Below are 15,016 nucleotides of genomic sequence, written 5' to 3' on the forward strand. Positions count from 1 at the left end.
GCAAGCAAGCTCTGATCCGGGGGCCTAACGGCCTACTACTACCAGAGAGGCCCTTATACACACACACACACACACACACACACACACACACACTCACCCCAGTAGCCAGTAATTCCGTTGTGCGTCTGTCTGGTGTCTATACTCTGCACCTGGCCCTGAATAGAGAGCTTGTATCCTGTACAGCAGACACTGGACTGAATTCATGTCCTCGGATTGAAGCAAAAATGTAATCTTGTGTAAAAAAAGTATGGCCAACAAGTCCTATGGGTTCTGTGAAACGGCGTGAAAGGAGCCCCACACACACTGGCACTGTTTCTAAATAATTAACACAATCACAATATGTACAATTATGTTTCATAGTAATATTGTTCTTGCTGTTCTACATACAGCCAAACCAGGTAAAGAAATCACAGACTGAGGTTTTAACCTTTATTGTTTTATTAAATATCTGAGGGTATCATTAGGGTTTTATGGACGATGCTCATATATTATTGCTAGTTTTGACCACTTCTCTATCTTAAAAAAGATTATGTGTTCCAGACGCATTGAGAGTTTGTAGATCGGCTATTTCCGCTTCCATAGAAGACATGCTGACTGGAATCCAAATGACTAAAATCAGTTGTGGCAACTGAGAACTTTAATGTGTCATTTTGTTCTGTTGAACCAGTTGTGGCATTAAACCCTAAACCCTTGTTCCCCCTCATCCATTTCCCAAATCAACTACGGTATGCCAGTTGTTCAACCTTTTTCATGTCAAGGGCCCCCAAATTATTTGGTTACAGACAGACATCTGAAATGATTCTGTGGCAGGGACACCTCAACAAGACTGGTGATGTTAAAATATTTACAAAATAACATCCCTCCTCTGAGACACAGAGTGAGTTGAAATCTTTAACCCATTAAGACCTGAGGCCGAATTCTACAAATACCTTTAAAAAAATATATATTTTTTTATTTTATATATGTTTTATACATTTTTTATCCCACAATGTTGTAACCCAATTTTGTACTGTGTCAATTATCTAATGTGATCCTGGGCTCTACAAACCCTCCACCAACCTGGGGAGAGCAACGGATTGCCACTTATTGCCATTATGGTTCATTGTTCTTGCCATGTCTTTGTATATTCCATATTTTTATTTACAATAGTGTTGTGCCTGAGCTGTTTTTCTTTCTTTTCTTATTATGTTCTTGTTGTATAATATACTTTATAAAAAAGATACACAACTTTTGACACAATCTAAATGTCTCAATAGAAGAGCAGGGAGACAAAACACAACCACCCCAATTATATAAGTTATATCGTATTAACATACTCTACCATACAGATTGGACAACATTACGTGCATTTTATTCATTAAAAAGGTTACATATTAGTCTTCACAAACATGTTTTAGTTTTTATAGTATATGTTGGTTGCAAAAGTAACCCATAAAAACATTAATGAAATAATGAGTAAATCAATTAGGGATGCCTACATGAAATTGGGTGCTTGACCACACCTAAAAGTGGGACTAAATAGATATACTGTATATATGGTTAGCAAATTAGAATCCACATCTTTATCAGCAGCATTTATAATCAACGTTTCCAAAACTATTTGTTTGTTAGTAGTATTTATTCATGTGTATCTTTTCACAGGACGTCATGATCAATCATATTTTTATCATTTCTATGCCTAATAAAAGTATCAACTATTATTCGTCAGTAAAAGGCAGCTGTCTCAAAACAAAATTCGTCACAGCAATAGTAATGGCACAGCTCTCAAAACCATAATGTTCTGGGTTGTATCCAACGATCGATTCTCATTGAATAAACACTTAAACCCTCTATATGTTGACCGGCTCAGTACTTGGTCCCCTCTTTTCCTCTCTCTTACATACCGAAAATAGCCATATCTACAAGCACTTTGCTTGTAGATAAGGCTATTTTCGGTGAACTTTCAAGTGATTTTTTTAACAGTTATGAAAAATAATGTGGGGAAGCAGCTGGTGGGTGGTTGTTTTAGATTTTTGAAATCTGTACTTTTTTTCCACGATGTTTTTCGGAGACATGCCGATAATGACAAGGCCAACATCCGGGTTCACGTGCATATTTCCTGAACTCAGGACCAGTTCAAACCGTTGGTAGCAGAGTCCACCCTTGAATCTGGAACGGACCCCTGAAAGGGCATTGATTGATTGATTGGATGGCAGTGCTTAGTGACGAAGCAGGACCCTTTACTCTCCCTTGAAGCGAGGGGGCCTCTTCTCCTTGAACGCTGCCAGACCCTCCAGCCTGTCCTTCGTCGGTATCACCTTTGGGAGACACAGACGAGGCCGATTCTAAAGCTATCTTCTAAATCAGTCTTCTGATAAACTTATGTCGTCAAGGACCACGAAATTTGTTCCAGGGACGCCCAGAAGCAAATGTTTGAATTAAAATGTTTTCCTTAAAAAAGATTGATAGATGTTCACGATTATTTTCGATACACAGCGGATCTACAAGCGCACAGTGTCTTGACTCGGTGCAACCACCTCAAGACACTTTTACACATTCTATTTTGAATTTCACTTACCTGAGCGTAGCATGCCTCCTCAATTGCCAATCCTGTAGCCAAGTCAACCTAAAAGGACAATATAATATAATATAATATCACTTTAACACATTCATTGGACTAATATGGAACATTATGGATTAATATACACAACACTGCAATAGTTCTACAGCCATGACTTTGCAACAATACCACCATTCATTACAACTTTTGCCTCAATTAGGATTATAAACGAAGGGGGAAATGGAAGAAAGCCGATCCACAAGCTTTCCCTCGTTTTGATCAAACAAAGTATAATACCGGGTGATTTATTAGACTTAATCGATTTATTCAAATTTTTGTACTGATTTGTTGATTTTTTTGTAAGTATATCGTGTGTGAGCCACAGTGGTGTACATGTTTTATTCTTACCTCCATTCCTTGGTTTATTGACAGCTTTGCCATCCTGATAGCAATTGGACCCTGCAAAACAATTACACACATATCATTGTCTAGTCAGACACAGCTGTTTTAACTACAGTACATGAACCTTAGCAACTACTCTGGCCGTGTCAGAATAGGTAAACATTCAACAAAATCACACCTGTGTGAACTGAGTGATGCAACTATACATTCTAGCCCTCCTCCCTGGCCTGTGTGTGTGTGTGTGTGTGTGTGTGTGTGTGTGTGTGTGCGTGTGTGCGTGTGTGTGTGTGCGTGTGTGTGTGTGTGTGTGTGTGTGTGTGTGTGTGTGTGTGTGTGTGTGTGTGTGCGTGTGTGTGTGCGTGTGTGAATCAGAGACAGACATTAAAACAAAAAAAGGTTTTAAATACTTTAGAAAATGAACTTTTACAAAATATTCAAATTACATGGGATGGACCTGTACGTATACACACATAGCTGCGAAATGGAGCGGTTAGGCACCGCTCAAAAATAGGTATAAATAGCAGATCTACAGTACAAGCTCACAATGCACTGTGGGTAGTTCTAGATTTGGTGTAGATGGTGGGGGTGGGGCTGTACGTTCTCTAGATATATCATAACTATGATCCCAAGCTACTAGAAACGTCAGCCCTTCTCTTCCTGTAAAGTTAGCATGCTGGAAGCGTGTGTACTTGCACAAATTAAAATACATAAATGGAATCTAAATAAAAGTGTTATGTCACTGGTAGGGAGGTTTCTGATCTGTCCACAGCCCTCCAATGAGACAGTGAGTAGACAGAAATGGTATCATCTAAAAATGGCAATTTTAAGGCTGTCAATTTGAAAGTATTCAAAGTGGAAAGGTCAACAATCAATACCTCAATGTGCAGTTGAGTTCATTTTGATTCATATACTCAAGGTCCATGGAAATAATCAGGACATCTGGATGGGTTTTTACTAGCCTGGTAAACCATTGTGGTCGCGTGGTTTCATGTCATCGTGTGCCTTCTGACGAATGTGAATTCACACGACCGGAACGCGTTACAGGGCTAGGGTTTAAGGCTCATCTTCACCTGACTGTTGAACTCTCGAGCCAGTTCCAGGGCGCGGAGGTAGGCCGCGTCTCCGCTGTCGTTCTGCTCCACAGAGTGGCTGACCAGGCCCACGCGCAGGGCCTCCACCCCGTCCACCACCCGCGCTGCAAAGATCAGCTCCTTGGCAAGGGACACGCCGATGGCCCTGGGCAGACGCTGGGTCCCACCTGTGCACACAGGCACTCAATGGTCACACAGTAGTCTTAATTGCTTCGGGAACAATCGGTTCAGTACAGTATTAAGACACTCTCTGGGTTCACTCTCTATTTGCATCTTGTACTATGCTAGCACTGCTATTAGATCATGTGAGCTCCCCACTCTGTTGTCGTGTCCGCTTGTAGCTTGTAGATCAGCTAATGTGAGCAAATGTTTCCCCAGAATAGGGATGCGAGGGTTCAAGTGGTAAATAAATTATCACAGAAAGATTTGACGGCCCGTTGCAGTATCTCTAAGAACCCCCTATGGTTCCCGGACCCCTGTAGAAGACCCCTGATGTACCCAGTAAAATCTGCGTTCATTTAACTCAAGAGTATACAAATGTACTGTAACCAAATGGTAAGGGTCCAAAGGGAGGATGTTAGTGTATGTGTATATATATATATCTTGAAGGTAACCGTACCTGCTCCAGGAATGATAGCGAGTTTGGCTTCAACCAGGCCCATCTTTGCAGAGTTGGCTGGAGATGATGAAGGGAACAGTAACTAGTTCATTAATCTGGGCCACATTAGCAAACATTAGAAAGGCCAACTCTAAAACCACGTTATGTCCTGTTCCAATGAGCCCTTGATTGCATACTGTGCATACCGAGATTCACATGTGTGTATCACTATCAAATGCAGTTAAAAGGCAAACCTTAGAATAGCTCTTGTGATCCTTTTGTTGCACAAGAAACATGTCCTAATGAATAACTACACGCACATTAGGTCAAAGGTTCCACAACATTTTATATCAAGACCGAAAAGAGAAATTAGACATTTGACTGGGACCCAAACTAGTGAAAATCAATCTACAAGCTCAAGCTTGCACATTTTTCACTACTTCTTAATTATATATTTTTGAATTTATGGAATTTCTTAGATTAGTTTGTTTGTCGTTTCTTTTGTTTGTTTGTTGTTCTTTTTCTGTGGGGGGGAAAGAAATGGGATTTTTACTCGAGTTGTGACCCCAAACAATTGGTCCCTGACCCACAACTGGGTCCCGACCCACTGTTTGGGAACCAGTGCGTTGGGTCATGGCAGATGTAATTATAGCAATGTTTGCATCAGGGTGTTGGAACTGTAAAACGTAACCAGTGTCAGCTAAGTATTCTTTGAAACATTATGTTTGAAAACACATATCTTCTGATGGAATGAAATAATCTTTTTTTAGGAGACATGTTGTAATAAATGTGTCCATCTTACATGCGATCCTGATGTCACAGGCCAGAGCCATCTCCAACCCTCCACCTAATGCTACTCCATCTATGGCTGCAATGACCGGCATCGGCAGGTTACCTACAAAGACCATACCAACAGGGTTGTCACTTGTCAGTCACCATCATGAACACTTAGCTCACAATTAATTGTTAGGGTTACATCACAGACGAGCTTGTAGATTGGCTATTTTTAACATGCTTCCACAGAAGACATGCATGGCTTCTATGGAATCCACATGACTGAAATCTGTCGTGGCGACTGAGAACATTAATCCATGGTTGTTGCAGATTCAGTCATTTTGGACACTGGTAAATTTCCTAGTGGAAAATTAGCAATAGAATAAGTCATTTAGCAGGGAATCCTGTCATGTAACAGTGAGTGAAGAGACCTGAATTGCAACTGGACTGCTGCTTTTAGTTTTAGCCTGTTTTTTTCACTCTACACACTGATCTCTTCGCCAAAAATATCAGATTGTACATTGAGAGTTTGTAGGTCATACCTTCCAGAACAAGGACAATGGGGTTCAAGTGGTTATAACAGTAAATGAGTGTCTTACCCAGGTCTGTAATAAGTCCTCTTGCTTTGGAGACGAACGGTCCCACTTCACTCAGGTGCATTTTGGCACGTTCCTTCAGGTCTGCCCCTGCAAACAGCCATTAAAGAAAAACTTTACAGGTTGTACAAAGACATTCAACACACACACACTCAGTCAGAGCGCTTGAGTAAATGCTACGTTACCTGCACAGAAAACCCCAGGTACCATGCTGCATATAATCACAGTGCGCACTTTGCCATTCTTCTTTATACTCTCCACTGTCTCTACCATCTGGAGAAATAGAAAACACGTCATACAAACATGCACTTCGCTTTACAAAACAACAAAATAAGTTAAACAACTGTATTAGGAAAATCTAGTTAAAATGTTCATTAAAGATCACACCCGTGTGAAGTGAGGGGCGCTCTTATCATCAAACATCATCATACATCATCTCATTCCGGCCAATCACAATTTGCATCCTCACTTTTGTCTTCAATGTTTGTGTTTACACTCTTTTCTTCAATGGGGGCTAGCGCCTCTCGATAAAGTGGGATTAGAATTAGGTGGGGAGTGCGAGTCTGAAAAGGTGGGTTTTGAGTGTGGTTTTAAACATGGTGAGGGTGGGGGGCAGCTTTGATGTGAGCTGGGCATGACTTCCATAGGCAAGGTGCAGCCACCGACAAGGCCCCAGGTTTGTTTGTTTGTCCTGGGGATGTCAAGGAGGTTGGCGTGGCATTCAGAGAGGTAGCGGGGATATGTATATATAGGCCTACACATATCTCTGCTATCGGGAAGACATTTCATTTTTTTAACCAACACACAGACGTGAAGGGTGCGAAGAAATAAAACACCTGACAAATTCAGTTAGGTGGCTTCCCCCTGACGAATGTATATATGTATGTAGGCCAATACATAAATATTGGTCTATAAATATGTTTGCAGGCTGAATACATAAGTGCATGACTGTAATGTACTGCAGGTCTATGAATAAATATGTACGCTTTGTTCGTAGGCTACTGTAAGCCTGCACACTGCAGTATGGGAGCAAACCCCACTGAATTGATTGAATCCTACAAAAAAAATGTTGGAAATCACTTAATGGTCCGTCATCATGCCACCCGTTTCAAAATTATACTATTATAATGCAGGAGACAGTAGGACGTTGCATTGAAAATGAGTGCTTCCAAACTGCAACTCTATAGCTCATAACATGTCTACGGTGGATTTTTTTATGAAACAAACACCTTGCACATAGAAAGTGGATAATTCAAGCATTTCGTACAGCTGCAATGTTGGTGAGTTTAACATAGTTTAATACAATAAGACAGGACTTTTCAGTTAGGAATTGGATGTATGGGCTCTTTGGGCTGTCAGTGGTTGGTGTTGCAACTCTAGATTCAACATATTAACAATATAACCTAGACTAGAGTTGCTTGTGGGTACTGAATTGATAAGTCTGAACTTTGTTTTTTTGTAAACAATCAACAACAACAACAACAACAACAGACCAAGGCAGTGGAACAACATACCATGTTCACCAGGTTTCTACTTATTGCATTTTTGGCTTTAGGTCGGTACAGACCAAGAACCACAATTCCTGAAAGACAAGACAGAAGAAATACAAGATAACAAGCTTGATTGTCACCTTTAGCCTACAAGACACCGTCCAGTTGTCCAGGGACAGGTGCCAACTGTTTTAGTTACGGTACATGTGATGTGTGCATGGCATTTCACCTGCTTAAAACATTGATATTAATTTCCAATTAATAACTCTAATCACATATATCCTACAATAGAAAATAAATATAAACGTTAAACATTGACCTGAATCTTCTCCGTCCAGATATCTAACGTTCAGGTCGTCCTTGGGGTTAGAGCTGTATTGCCGCGCCGCTGCGGGACGGCACCGCACGGGAGAAGACTGAACTAATAACCCCGCATAATCCCGCACATGTATCTGATCCACCAGGTCTCTCCGCACGGGAGAGGAGCGCAACGACCGAAGAAAGAGTCTGGAACCCGCCGCCATGACCGCCATACTGTCAACAACACACTTCAAGAAGAAGGAAAAAAATGAACCCGGCGTACTTGCTTGGTACGAAAATAGCAAATCTACAAGCCCCAACGCCTTGTAGACGCAACACGTTGTGAGCTTGTAAATCTGCTATCTTCGGGCTGGACTGGGAAAATCCGATTCTATTTATTGTTAAATGCTCAGATCCGTTTTAGAGCCCGCATACTGTATCCGGTGGATTTAAAGGCAGATATTATGCGTCTGCAGATCGTTTCCGTATCCGCTCTAGAGCGAATGTGCAACCCGGAAAATGAATAAGAATGACTGCAGTCAACTTTGAACTGGATGACGTCACGTGGGTTGGCAAATACTCTATGGTTGGCATGGCTTTTGGGCTTTTATCATACATGATACATGCAGGCCTGAGCTGAGGCTACAGCTTTATGGGTTTTATATTACATTTAGTCAAAGATTAGGCTTAGATTATGTTAAATTAAGTGTAGGCAATAAAAGGTTACACTTTTAATTACACACATAAAAGTAATAAAAGTGTGTAATAAGAAGTCATACGGTAAGTGACTTATGGGCTACTCAAAGCAGATTATTTTTTGTTGTTTTGTTGCAAAATAATTTGACTGAAATGGCTAAAGGAAATTACGGAATATCATTTTGCATTATAGCCTATGAAACAGAAGGTTGTAGGAAATGAATGAATTAACCATTTAAGCCCTATTTAAAAAATAATGGTGAAAATAGCAGATATACAAGCTCATATAACGTGTCACTACTCAACATGTTTGTGAGCTTGTAGATCTGCTATTGTCAATCCAGGCAAAAACAACACCCTCTGCTGTTGTAAGTAGTAGGCTACAAATTGCAACTGAGCAACTTTCACTAGTAGTTGAGTAATATTTGACATGGGGTATTTATAGTTTTATACTTAACCTTTTGAGCTTGTAGTTTGGCTATTTTCACAATATTTATCTAAATGTAATGCCTACAATTCCATGTGCTTGTCAGGGTGGGGGGGGGCCCCAGTTCAAATATGATTATTTTGGGTGGGCCTGAAAAGGTTGTGAACCCTTGCACCATAGACTAGGGTATGCACGTGACGTGACATCATCATACACGGAAATTATCCGGGAATGCCTACAGTGTCAAAACAACAACGTTCTACCCATACATCCAAACAGAAATGTCTGATTGCATTAAAAGTTAAACGTAGTTACTCACTTTGCCACTCACTTTATGCATGCACATACCCTCAAGTGTCTAGTCTATAGACTATATACTATAGAGTTGCAGGCAACTTGGATGCTATAGACTATAGCATCCAAGTTGCCTATAAACAAGAAGTTGAAGGGTAAATTAACTGGGGTTTTAGTACTCTGTCTTATTTATTCATGCATGAATATTCATCAACAACACATAATACACAAGTCGGTCCTGACATGTATTTATTGTAAAACAGGGGGGGAAACTCATTCACCATTAATTACCACAAAGAGTAAACATGAATGCTGTAAATTCAGATATGCCAAATTACAAACTCACACTTTTTCATTTGAAAACAGGGCTGGGCAATATTATAGACATCTAATATGACGATATAAAATATAGCCAAGTATGCTTGTAGGTCGGCTATTTTCACTATCTTAGAAATTATTTTGAAGTTATAAAATAAGGCTTACATTTATGCCATGTCGTGATATTGTGATATGGTCTCTGTCGGATGGAAACCTCATGTCCAAAAGGGTTACTTATAGCACAGGTAGCAGATCGACAAGCTCTAAACACATTGCGGTGTTTCAAGCATTGCTACTTTTGATGCTTTTGTGTGATGCTGTATAGTATGATCTAGTAGGGCGTTAATTTACAAAAAAACACAGAACGTTAGAATGAGATGAGATGGAGATGAGAGGTTTTTGCTCCGACAGCAACGATACGCAAAATCCCCAAAGAGTCTTATGATGATAATCAAAGCAACATCGATATATTGCCCAGCACAATTCTAAATGTGTAACCTTACACCATATCAATAGCACAGTGAATAAACACAGGAAACGCTGTAATGCACACATTGTCTAAAAAAAACTAACATTGTCAATTTGTCATTCCGAAAACACATAGTGATCATTAGTGCTTGCCGTCGACTCCATCACAGAACCCAGGTGTGTTGGGATGAGTCTCGATAGACAGGCTGCATTTGAGGACAGCTCAGCAGCCATGCCCTGATTTATGTGCAAGTTCTCCAAATCCGAATGGGCACATGGGGAGGAGGGATCCCTACCATCCGTTGTGAACGCACTGTTGAGGAGGCTTGGGCTAAGCCTGCTACTCATGCACCTATCATCCTGTGGGCTATAGTCTTGTGGGCTATCGTCCTGCAGGCTATAGTCTTGTGGACTATCGTCCTGTGGGCTATCAGGTCTGTTTTTCTGCCACTGCCCGGACTGGTGGGTCCAGTCTCGCATGTCAATCACCTGCGCCGACAGGGGGCTGGGGGATGACTCCGCGGCCCGCTGCTGGTGCCACCCATCGGAGGCGTGTCCCAGAGCGTGGTACTCGGGGTCTATGGCCTCTACCTTGATGTTGATGTTGGCCTTGGCCTTGAGCCGCAATTTGTGCGGCAAGGCAGCCACCGCTGAGGTGGCGTCCGTCGCCTTGAGTGCTGAGACAATGACGCTTCTCTGGTCAGAGGAGGCGAGGTCTGAAGAGGAGGTGAAAGGCAGCAGTGGGGCGGGGGGACCCTTGGGGACCCGCTGCTCGTCCTCTCCATCGGATGACTTGCTCAAGGCCCCGTCGTCAGATGTTCCAGGAGAGTCGCCAGAAGACTCTGCGGCCCGTGGGAACGGATCGGTCAGGGGGCCAGCGGCATAGCTGGGATACATCTGGTACGGGCTGGCCCCCCTCTCCGCCACGTAGCCGCCTCTCTCGGCTGGCTCTCGTTTGATGGTGTCTCCGTCTTGAGACGCCATCACGCCGTGAGGCAAGTGCCTGATGACCGACACGCAGCTCCCAGCCACGCGCAGGGGCTCCAAGTCGCCCGCGCCGGGCGACACATAGTCGCGGTACAGGGTGGCGGTAGCATGGGATAACTTCTGCACCTCCTGAGCATATGCTGCCGAGCTCACCAGACCGAACCTATATAAGATATGATAAGATAAGATATGACATCAATTTATCCATACTGTACTGAATTTGACTGATTGAATATTTTATTAGACAGAAATGCAAAACACTATAAGTAGGGTACTATATCTAGCCGAGACTAGCAGACCTCTAAGCTCACAGCGGTCGCATCCGCGATGCAATGTGAGCATCAGCTGTTCTCGGCAACAGGTTTAGGGACTCTATATGAAGTTAACATTGGTTTGTTAAGTTTTGTGTGACTCTGTAGTTAATATGATCAAGTAGGCCATTAATATGGGCATAATATGGAGACAAGAGGTTTCTGCCTGACAGCAACGTTACTACAAGTCACTCTGAATAACAGTGGTCCACTGAATACCTACAATGTAAATGGTAAAACCTTTCCCCACAATACAATCCTTTACAACACAAACCTCAACTTGAGCGCCAGGAGCTCGGCCTTGAGCGTCGCGTTCTCCTGTCCGAGGGCCATTAGCTTGTTCTCCAGGACCATGTCGTTGACACGCCGCTTCTCCCGCGAGCGCTTGGCCGCCTCATTGTTCTTGCGCCGGCGCTCCCAGTACTGCGGGTCTTTCTTCTCCTCTGGGATGAACTCACGTTTGCGCCGACACGGCATCCGGGCTTTCAGCGGCATGGAGGAGGACTTGTTGAGGCCAATCAGGTCCCTGTGGGAGCAGAGGGGGAATATGAACGCATTAAGACCTGAGGCCAATTCTAAAAATGCATTCTAAAATGTAAATCAGACTCAAAACCTTTTGTCAAAATTTGTAAAAACCATCTTCGAAAATAGCAAGAACAAGATCACAAAAGCTTGTAGAACTGCCATAGTGAACTTGTAGATCTGAAATTCTTTGCTATTTTTTGGACCTTGTTGAATCTCGACCCCTTTTCATATTACAAAAAAAATAATGGACCTTGATGAAAAGGGTTGAAAACCACTATTCTATACTAACCTTGTGCTGGAGCTCTGGTAAGCATCCTGTTCAGCGTACGTTCCACTGGAGTCCAGTTCTCTCTTAATGGTCTGCATGTTAGTCTGTCGCTATATGCTCATGAGTTTTTAGGCATGTCGGCGTTGTTATAAAAGCATGTGAATGACGTAGGATGGTATCGGGCAGTGTTCATGTCCAGTCCAGCGTATATCTGTGAAAGTAAGGAAAGTCCAAGACGTTGCAACATTAGCCACTTAGTTGAGGGGGTCCCCCAGGGAGCTACACTAGGTCTGCACCTTTTTTTCCCTGTGGACACTAAATCCTTTTTCTTAAAATAGCCCATTTACAAGTTCACAACTAAGCCTGTAGATGGGATATTTTCCCCCTGAAATGTCCCTAGAATGTGGCACATTCTGTCCCACAATCCGCACCAAAGGACCCCTGGGGGGAGTACCAGTGGGTGCCCAGCAAAACTAACCACTCTACTCTACCCATTTATATGTCGATATAAACTAGCAGATCTATAGCTCACAGTCACAGCACGGGCACGCCCCTTTGTGCCACGCAGTAACTTTGTATACCGGTATCTGCTATTTTACATTTCGTGAAAAATATTGAAAATGTTTGGACAAATATATATATAATATATTAATTATATAATATATATTATATAACATTATATAATATATATATTAATATATTCTTTTTTTACATTAATATTTTTCTGGGGGTCCCTGGAACAAAAATGTAGTGGTCCTTTCCTTGACATGAAAAAGTTTAGTATCTGCATGTTTTAACACCACAAATCTTGAATCGGGGCGGGGGTACTGTAGCCTACTGTATCCGTGTGCATTGTAGGCTAAAGCAAGGGAAACAAAGAAATAAGGCCAAAGCAGTCATCCCAAACCACGTGACTGAAATGCTATAACACAAACTAATTAAGGTGGTTGCACCATAGAGTTATTATACTCTATGGGTTGCACACTGGACGCGTTTTTCGGAAAACCGGTGGAGAAACGCCACTAGAAATCCGAAAAACGCGCTCGGGGTGTGGGGACCGCCTCGAAATAAAATACAATAAAAATCCCCGTTCCACCTCACCGTACGACCGTGTCGTCCAGTTGGGGGGTCAGAGGCGGGGGGTGATAATGCCGTACCGTGCGCGCGGGTCTCTCTATATCACGCACAGTGTGCGTGCAGAACACCGGAATGTTCAGGCGGCGTCATGTCCCATTGCCCCAGATATCCTTCTTTGTGTCACAGGGATTACAGAACGAGCTCAGTCAGCTCACAGTGCAGCGGCCAGCACATTCTGCCATTATGCAATGCATTCACTTCACATTAGCCTCGTATACAGACATGCTTTAGCGAGGAAACATGTTGAAGAATAAAACAATGTGCGAATGATGAAAATCCAAAAATAACACGTATTTGACACATGTGGCTACGACGAGGTTATGCAATGAATGGGGTTAAAGAAAGCAATGGCTTAGTCCTACGCCTTTTAGAAGTGCCTAAATAACATAGAAATAATGATAATACGGCAAATTATTGACTTGTTTTATTTTGTTTGGTTCCGGGCGCTGGGACATGTACAGGAACGCCATGGCACGTTTCCATCCTCAATAGTGTGCGTTCTGCGCGTTCCAGCCTCTCCTCTCCTCATAGTCTCTCCTGCTATGAGTCCTCTCCTCTCCCCGCCCCGTGTCTATAGTGTGGAACAAAGCGGGACCACTCTAAACGCTATATATCCATAATATATAGCCGGTATCCCGGTTATGGACGTGAATATAAAAAAACTACAATAATATCAAATTATTCATCCATAAAAGTCCGATTTTCCAGAATGTTACTGCCTAAACGGCAAAAGATGTTTTGAAGAATCCATACATACTGGTCTGTAACTCTGAGAGTGTAGCCTACAACAAGCAATGTGTACACTCTGAGAGAGTTACATTCATATTACAGTGTAGATTTGGTAGGCCTACATCACCATTACGCGTCAGAAAAGTGTGTATTATTTTGTCCCCTACCGGTTGAACGATGATTGTGTGCGCCAACACGCCGGCCTGGTGGCATGTCCTCCCCGGCGACAGTAGCACTGTGTCCCCCTAGCTGCTGCTTCTTCTGCGTAGAGGAACACGCTGGAGCATTGCGTAAAGAAGGACAGTCAGGACTCAGGAGTGTGTCACATTATCATACATTGTTCTGTGTTGTAACGTCGCCTTTTCCCCCCTAACACACTGACTGAATGAGTGACTGGCTGACTGACTGCTTTTAGGATCTGTGTTAGTAGGTCAGTGGAAAAACGCGTCTCTGAGTGACGGGACCACGGGGCCAATGGGGAAACAGCGTGGCCCTTCGATACAGCCAATGGCTGTGCCTCCAACTATATGAATGATATGAATGTAATGTAATAATGGGCCTGGCTACTATGGCGAGATCATCCAGGATTCGTCACCACTCACCAGTGGTGGAAACTGGAAAGTGAAACAAGTAGGCTACATAACTTTACTGAAGTAGGCCTACTGTACTAGCACTAGTAACTAGAGACTAGAGTAGGCTTACTCTACTCTACTCTGGACGTGTAGGCCTAGTACTGTAGAGTAGCCCAACTAGGCGCTTTAAAAAATGAAAAGTCATATAATAGTCATATAATAATAATAATAACAGCAGTCTTTGATTGGCCAATGCATTCATTTTTACAAACTGAAATAGTAAGCCTAGGCTATTACAGTTTGAATACCAAACGAGTCGCCCGGCCTATGATACTACAGGGTATCCGGAGAACTTGCCAGTTTACCATCTCGCCGTGGCGAAAAGTGGAGAGCACTCGCCGCAAAAAAAAAAAAGAGAAGTGAAGTCATGTCGCCGCCTCGCCGGAACTGTGGACAGCTCGTCGGGACAGGTCGCCGGGATCTGTGGACAACTC

The 15,016-nt window shown here is 42.7% G+C and overlaps 2 protein-coding genes across 4 annotated transcripts; both read right to left on the minus strand.

Annotated features, from left to right (window-relative positions):
- Positions 1–1,334: 1,334 nt before the first annotated feature.
- auh (AU RNA binding protein/enoyl-CoA hydratase) lies at positions 1,335–8,067 on the minus strand. The gene is made up of 10 exons (XM_080756593.1): positions 7,810–8,067; positions 7,515–7,582; positions 6,186–6,273; positions 6,004–6,090; positions 5,433–5,525; positions 4,652–4,708; positions 4,012–4,199; positions 2,948–2,998; positions 2,558–2,605; positions 1,335–2,297 (listed from the first exon to the last, which is right to left on the minus strand). The coding sequence occupies exons 1-10, from the start codon at positions 8,021–8,023 to the stop codon at positions 2,220–2,222; spliced, it is 972 nt and encodes a 323-aa protein (XP_080612719.1). The 5' UTR covers positions 8,024–8,067; the 3' UTR covers positions 1,335–2,219.
- Positions 8,068–9,477: 1,410 nt separating this feature from the next.
- On the minus strand, positions 9,478–14,338 carry nfil3 (nuclear factor, interleukin 3 regulated). Of its 3 annotated transcripts, XM_080755877.1 has the most exons (5): positions 14,118–14,338; positions 13,641–13,792; positions 12,106–12,295; positions 11,566–11,817; positions 9,478–11,143 (listed from the first exon to the last, which is right to left on the minus strand). In XM_080755877.1, exons 3-5 carry the CDS (start codon positions 12,180–12,182, stop codon positions 10,111–10,113), a joined length of 1,362 nt encoding a protein of 453 aa, XP_080612003.1. In that variant the 5' UTR covers positions 12,183–12,295; positions 13,641–13,792; positions 14,118–14,338; the 3' UTR covers positions 9,478–10,110. The 3 variants fall into 3 exon arrangements, with proteins under 3 accessions (XP_080612003.1, XP_080612004.1, XP_080612005.1); XM_080755878.1 differs by lacking the exon at positions 13,641–13,792; XM_080755879.1 differs by lacking the exons at positions 12,106–12,295; positions 13,641–13,792.
- Between the last annotated feature and the right edge of the window lie 678 nt (positions 14,339–15,016).

Source organism: Protomyctophum bolini, assembly GCF_963924005.1.
Source record: "Protomyctophum bolini genome assembly, chromosome: 22".
Taxonomy (NCBI): domain Eukaryota; kingdom Metazoa; phylum Chordata; class Actinopteri; order Myctophiformes; family Myctophidae; genus Protomyctophum; species Protomyctophum bolini.

What these genes read in the sequence shown, in the direction of transcription:
- auh (XM_080756593.1), bottom strand. Translation starts at nt 8,023, where the DNA reads ATGGCGGTCATGGCGGCGGGTTCCAGACTCTTTCTTCGGTCGTTGCGC. An exon ending in GTAGAAACCTGGTGAACATG is followed by an intron (nt 6,274 to 7,514) that starts GTATGTTGTTCC and finishes CTATTTCTCCAG; the next exon opens with ATGGTAGAGACAGTGGAGAG. An exon ending in AGGACTTATTACAGACCTGG is followed by an intron (nt 5,526 to 6,003) that starts GTAAGACACTCA and finishes TGGTCTTTGTAG; the next exon opens with GTAACCTGCCGATGCCGGTC.
- nfil3 (XM_080755878.1), bottom strand. Translation starts at nt 12,182, where the DNA reads ATGCAGACCATTAAGAGAGAACTGGACTCCAGTGGAACGTACGCTGAA. An exon ending in TACCAGAGCTCCAGCACAAG is followed by an intron (nt 11,818 to 12,105) that starts GTTAGTATAGAA and finishes CTGCTCCCACAG; the next exon opens with GGACCTGATTGGCCTCAACA. An exon ending in CTCCTGGCGCTCAAGTTGAG is followed by an intron (nt 11,144 to 11,565) that starts GTTTGTGTTGTA and finishes TATCTTATATAG; the next exon opens with GTTCGGTCTGGTGAGCTCGG.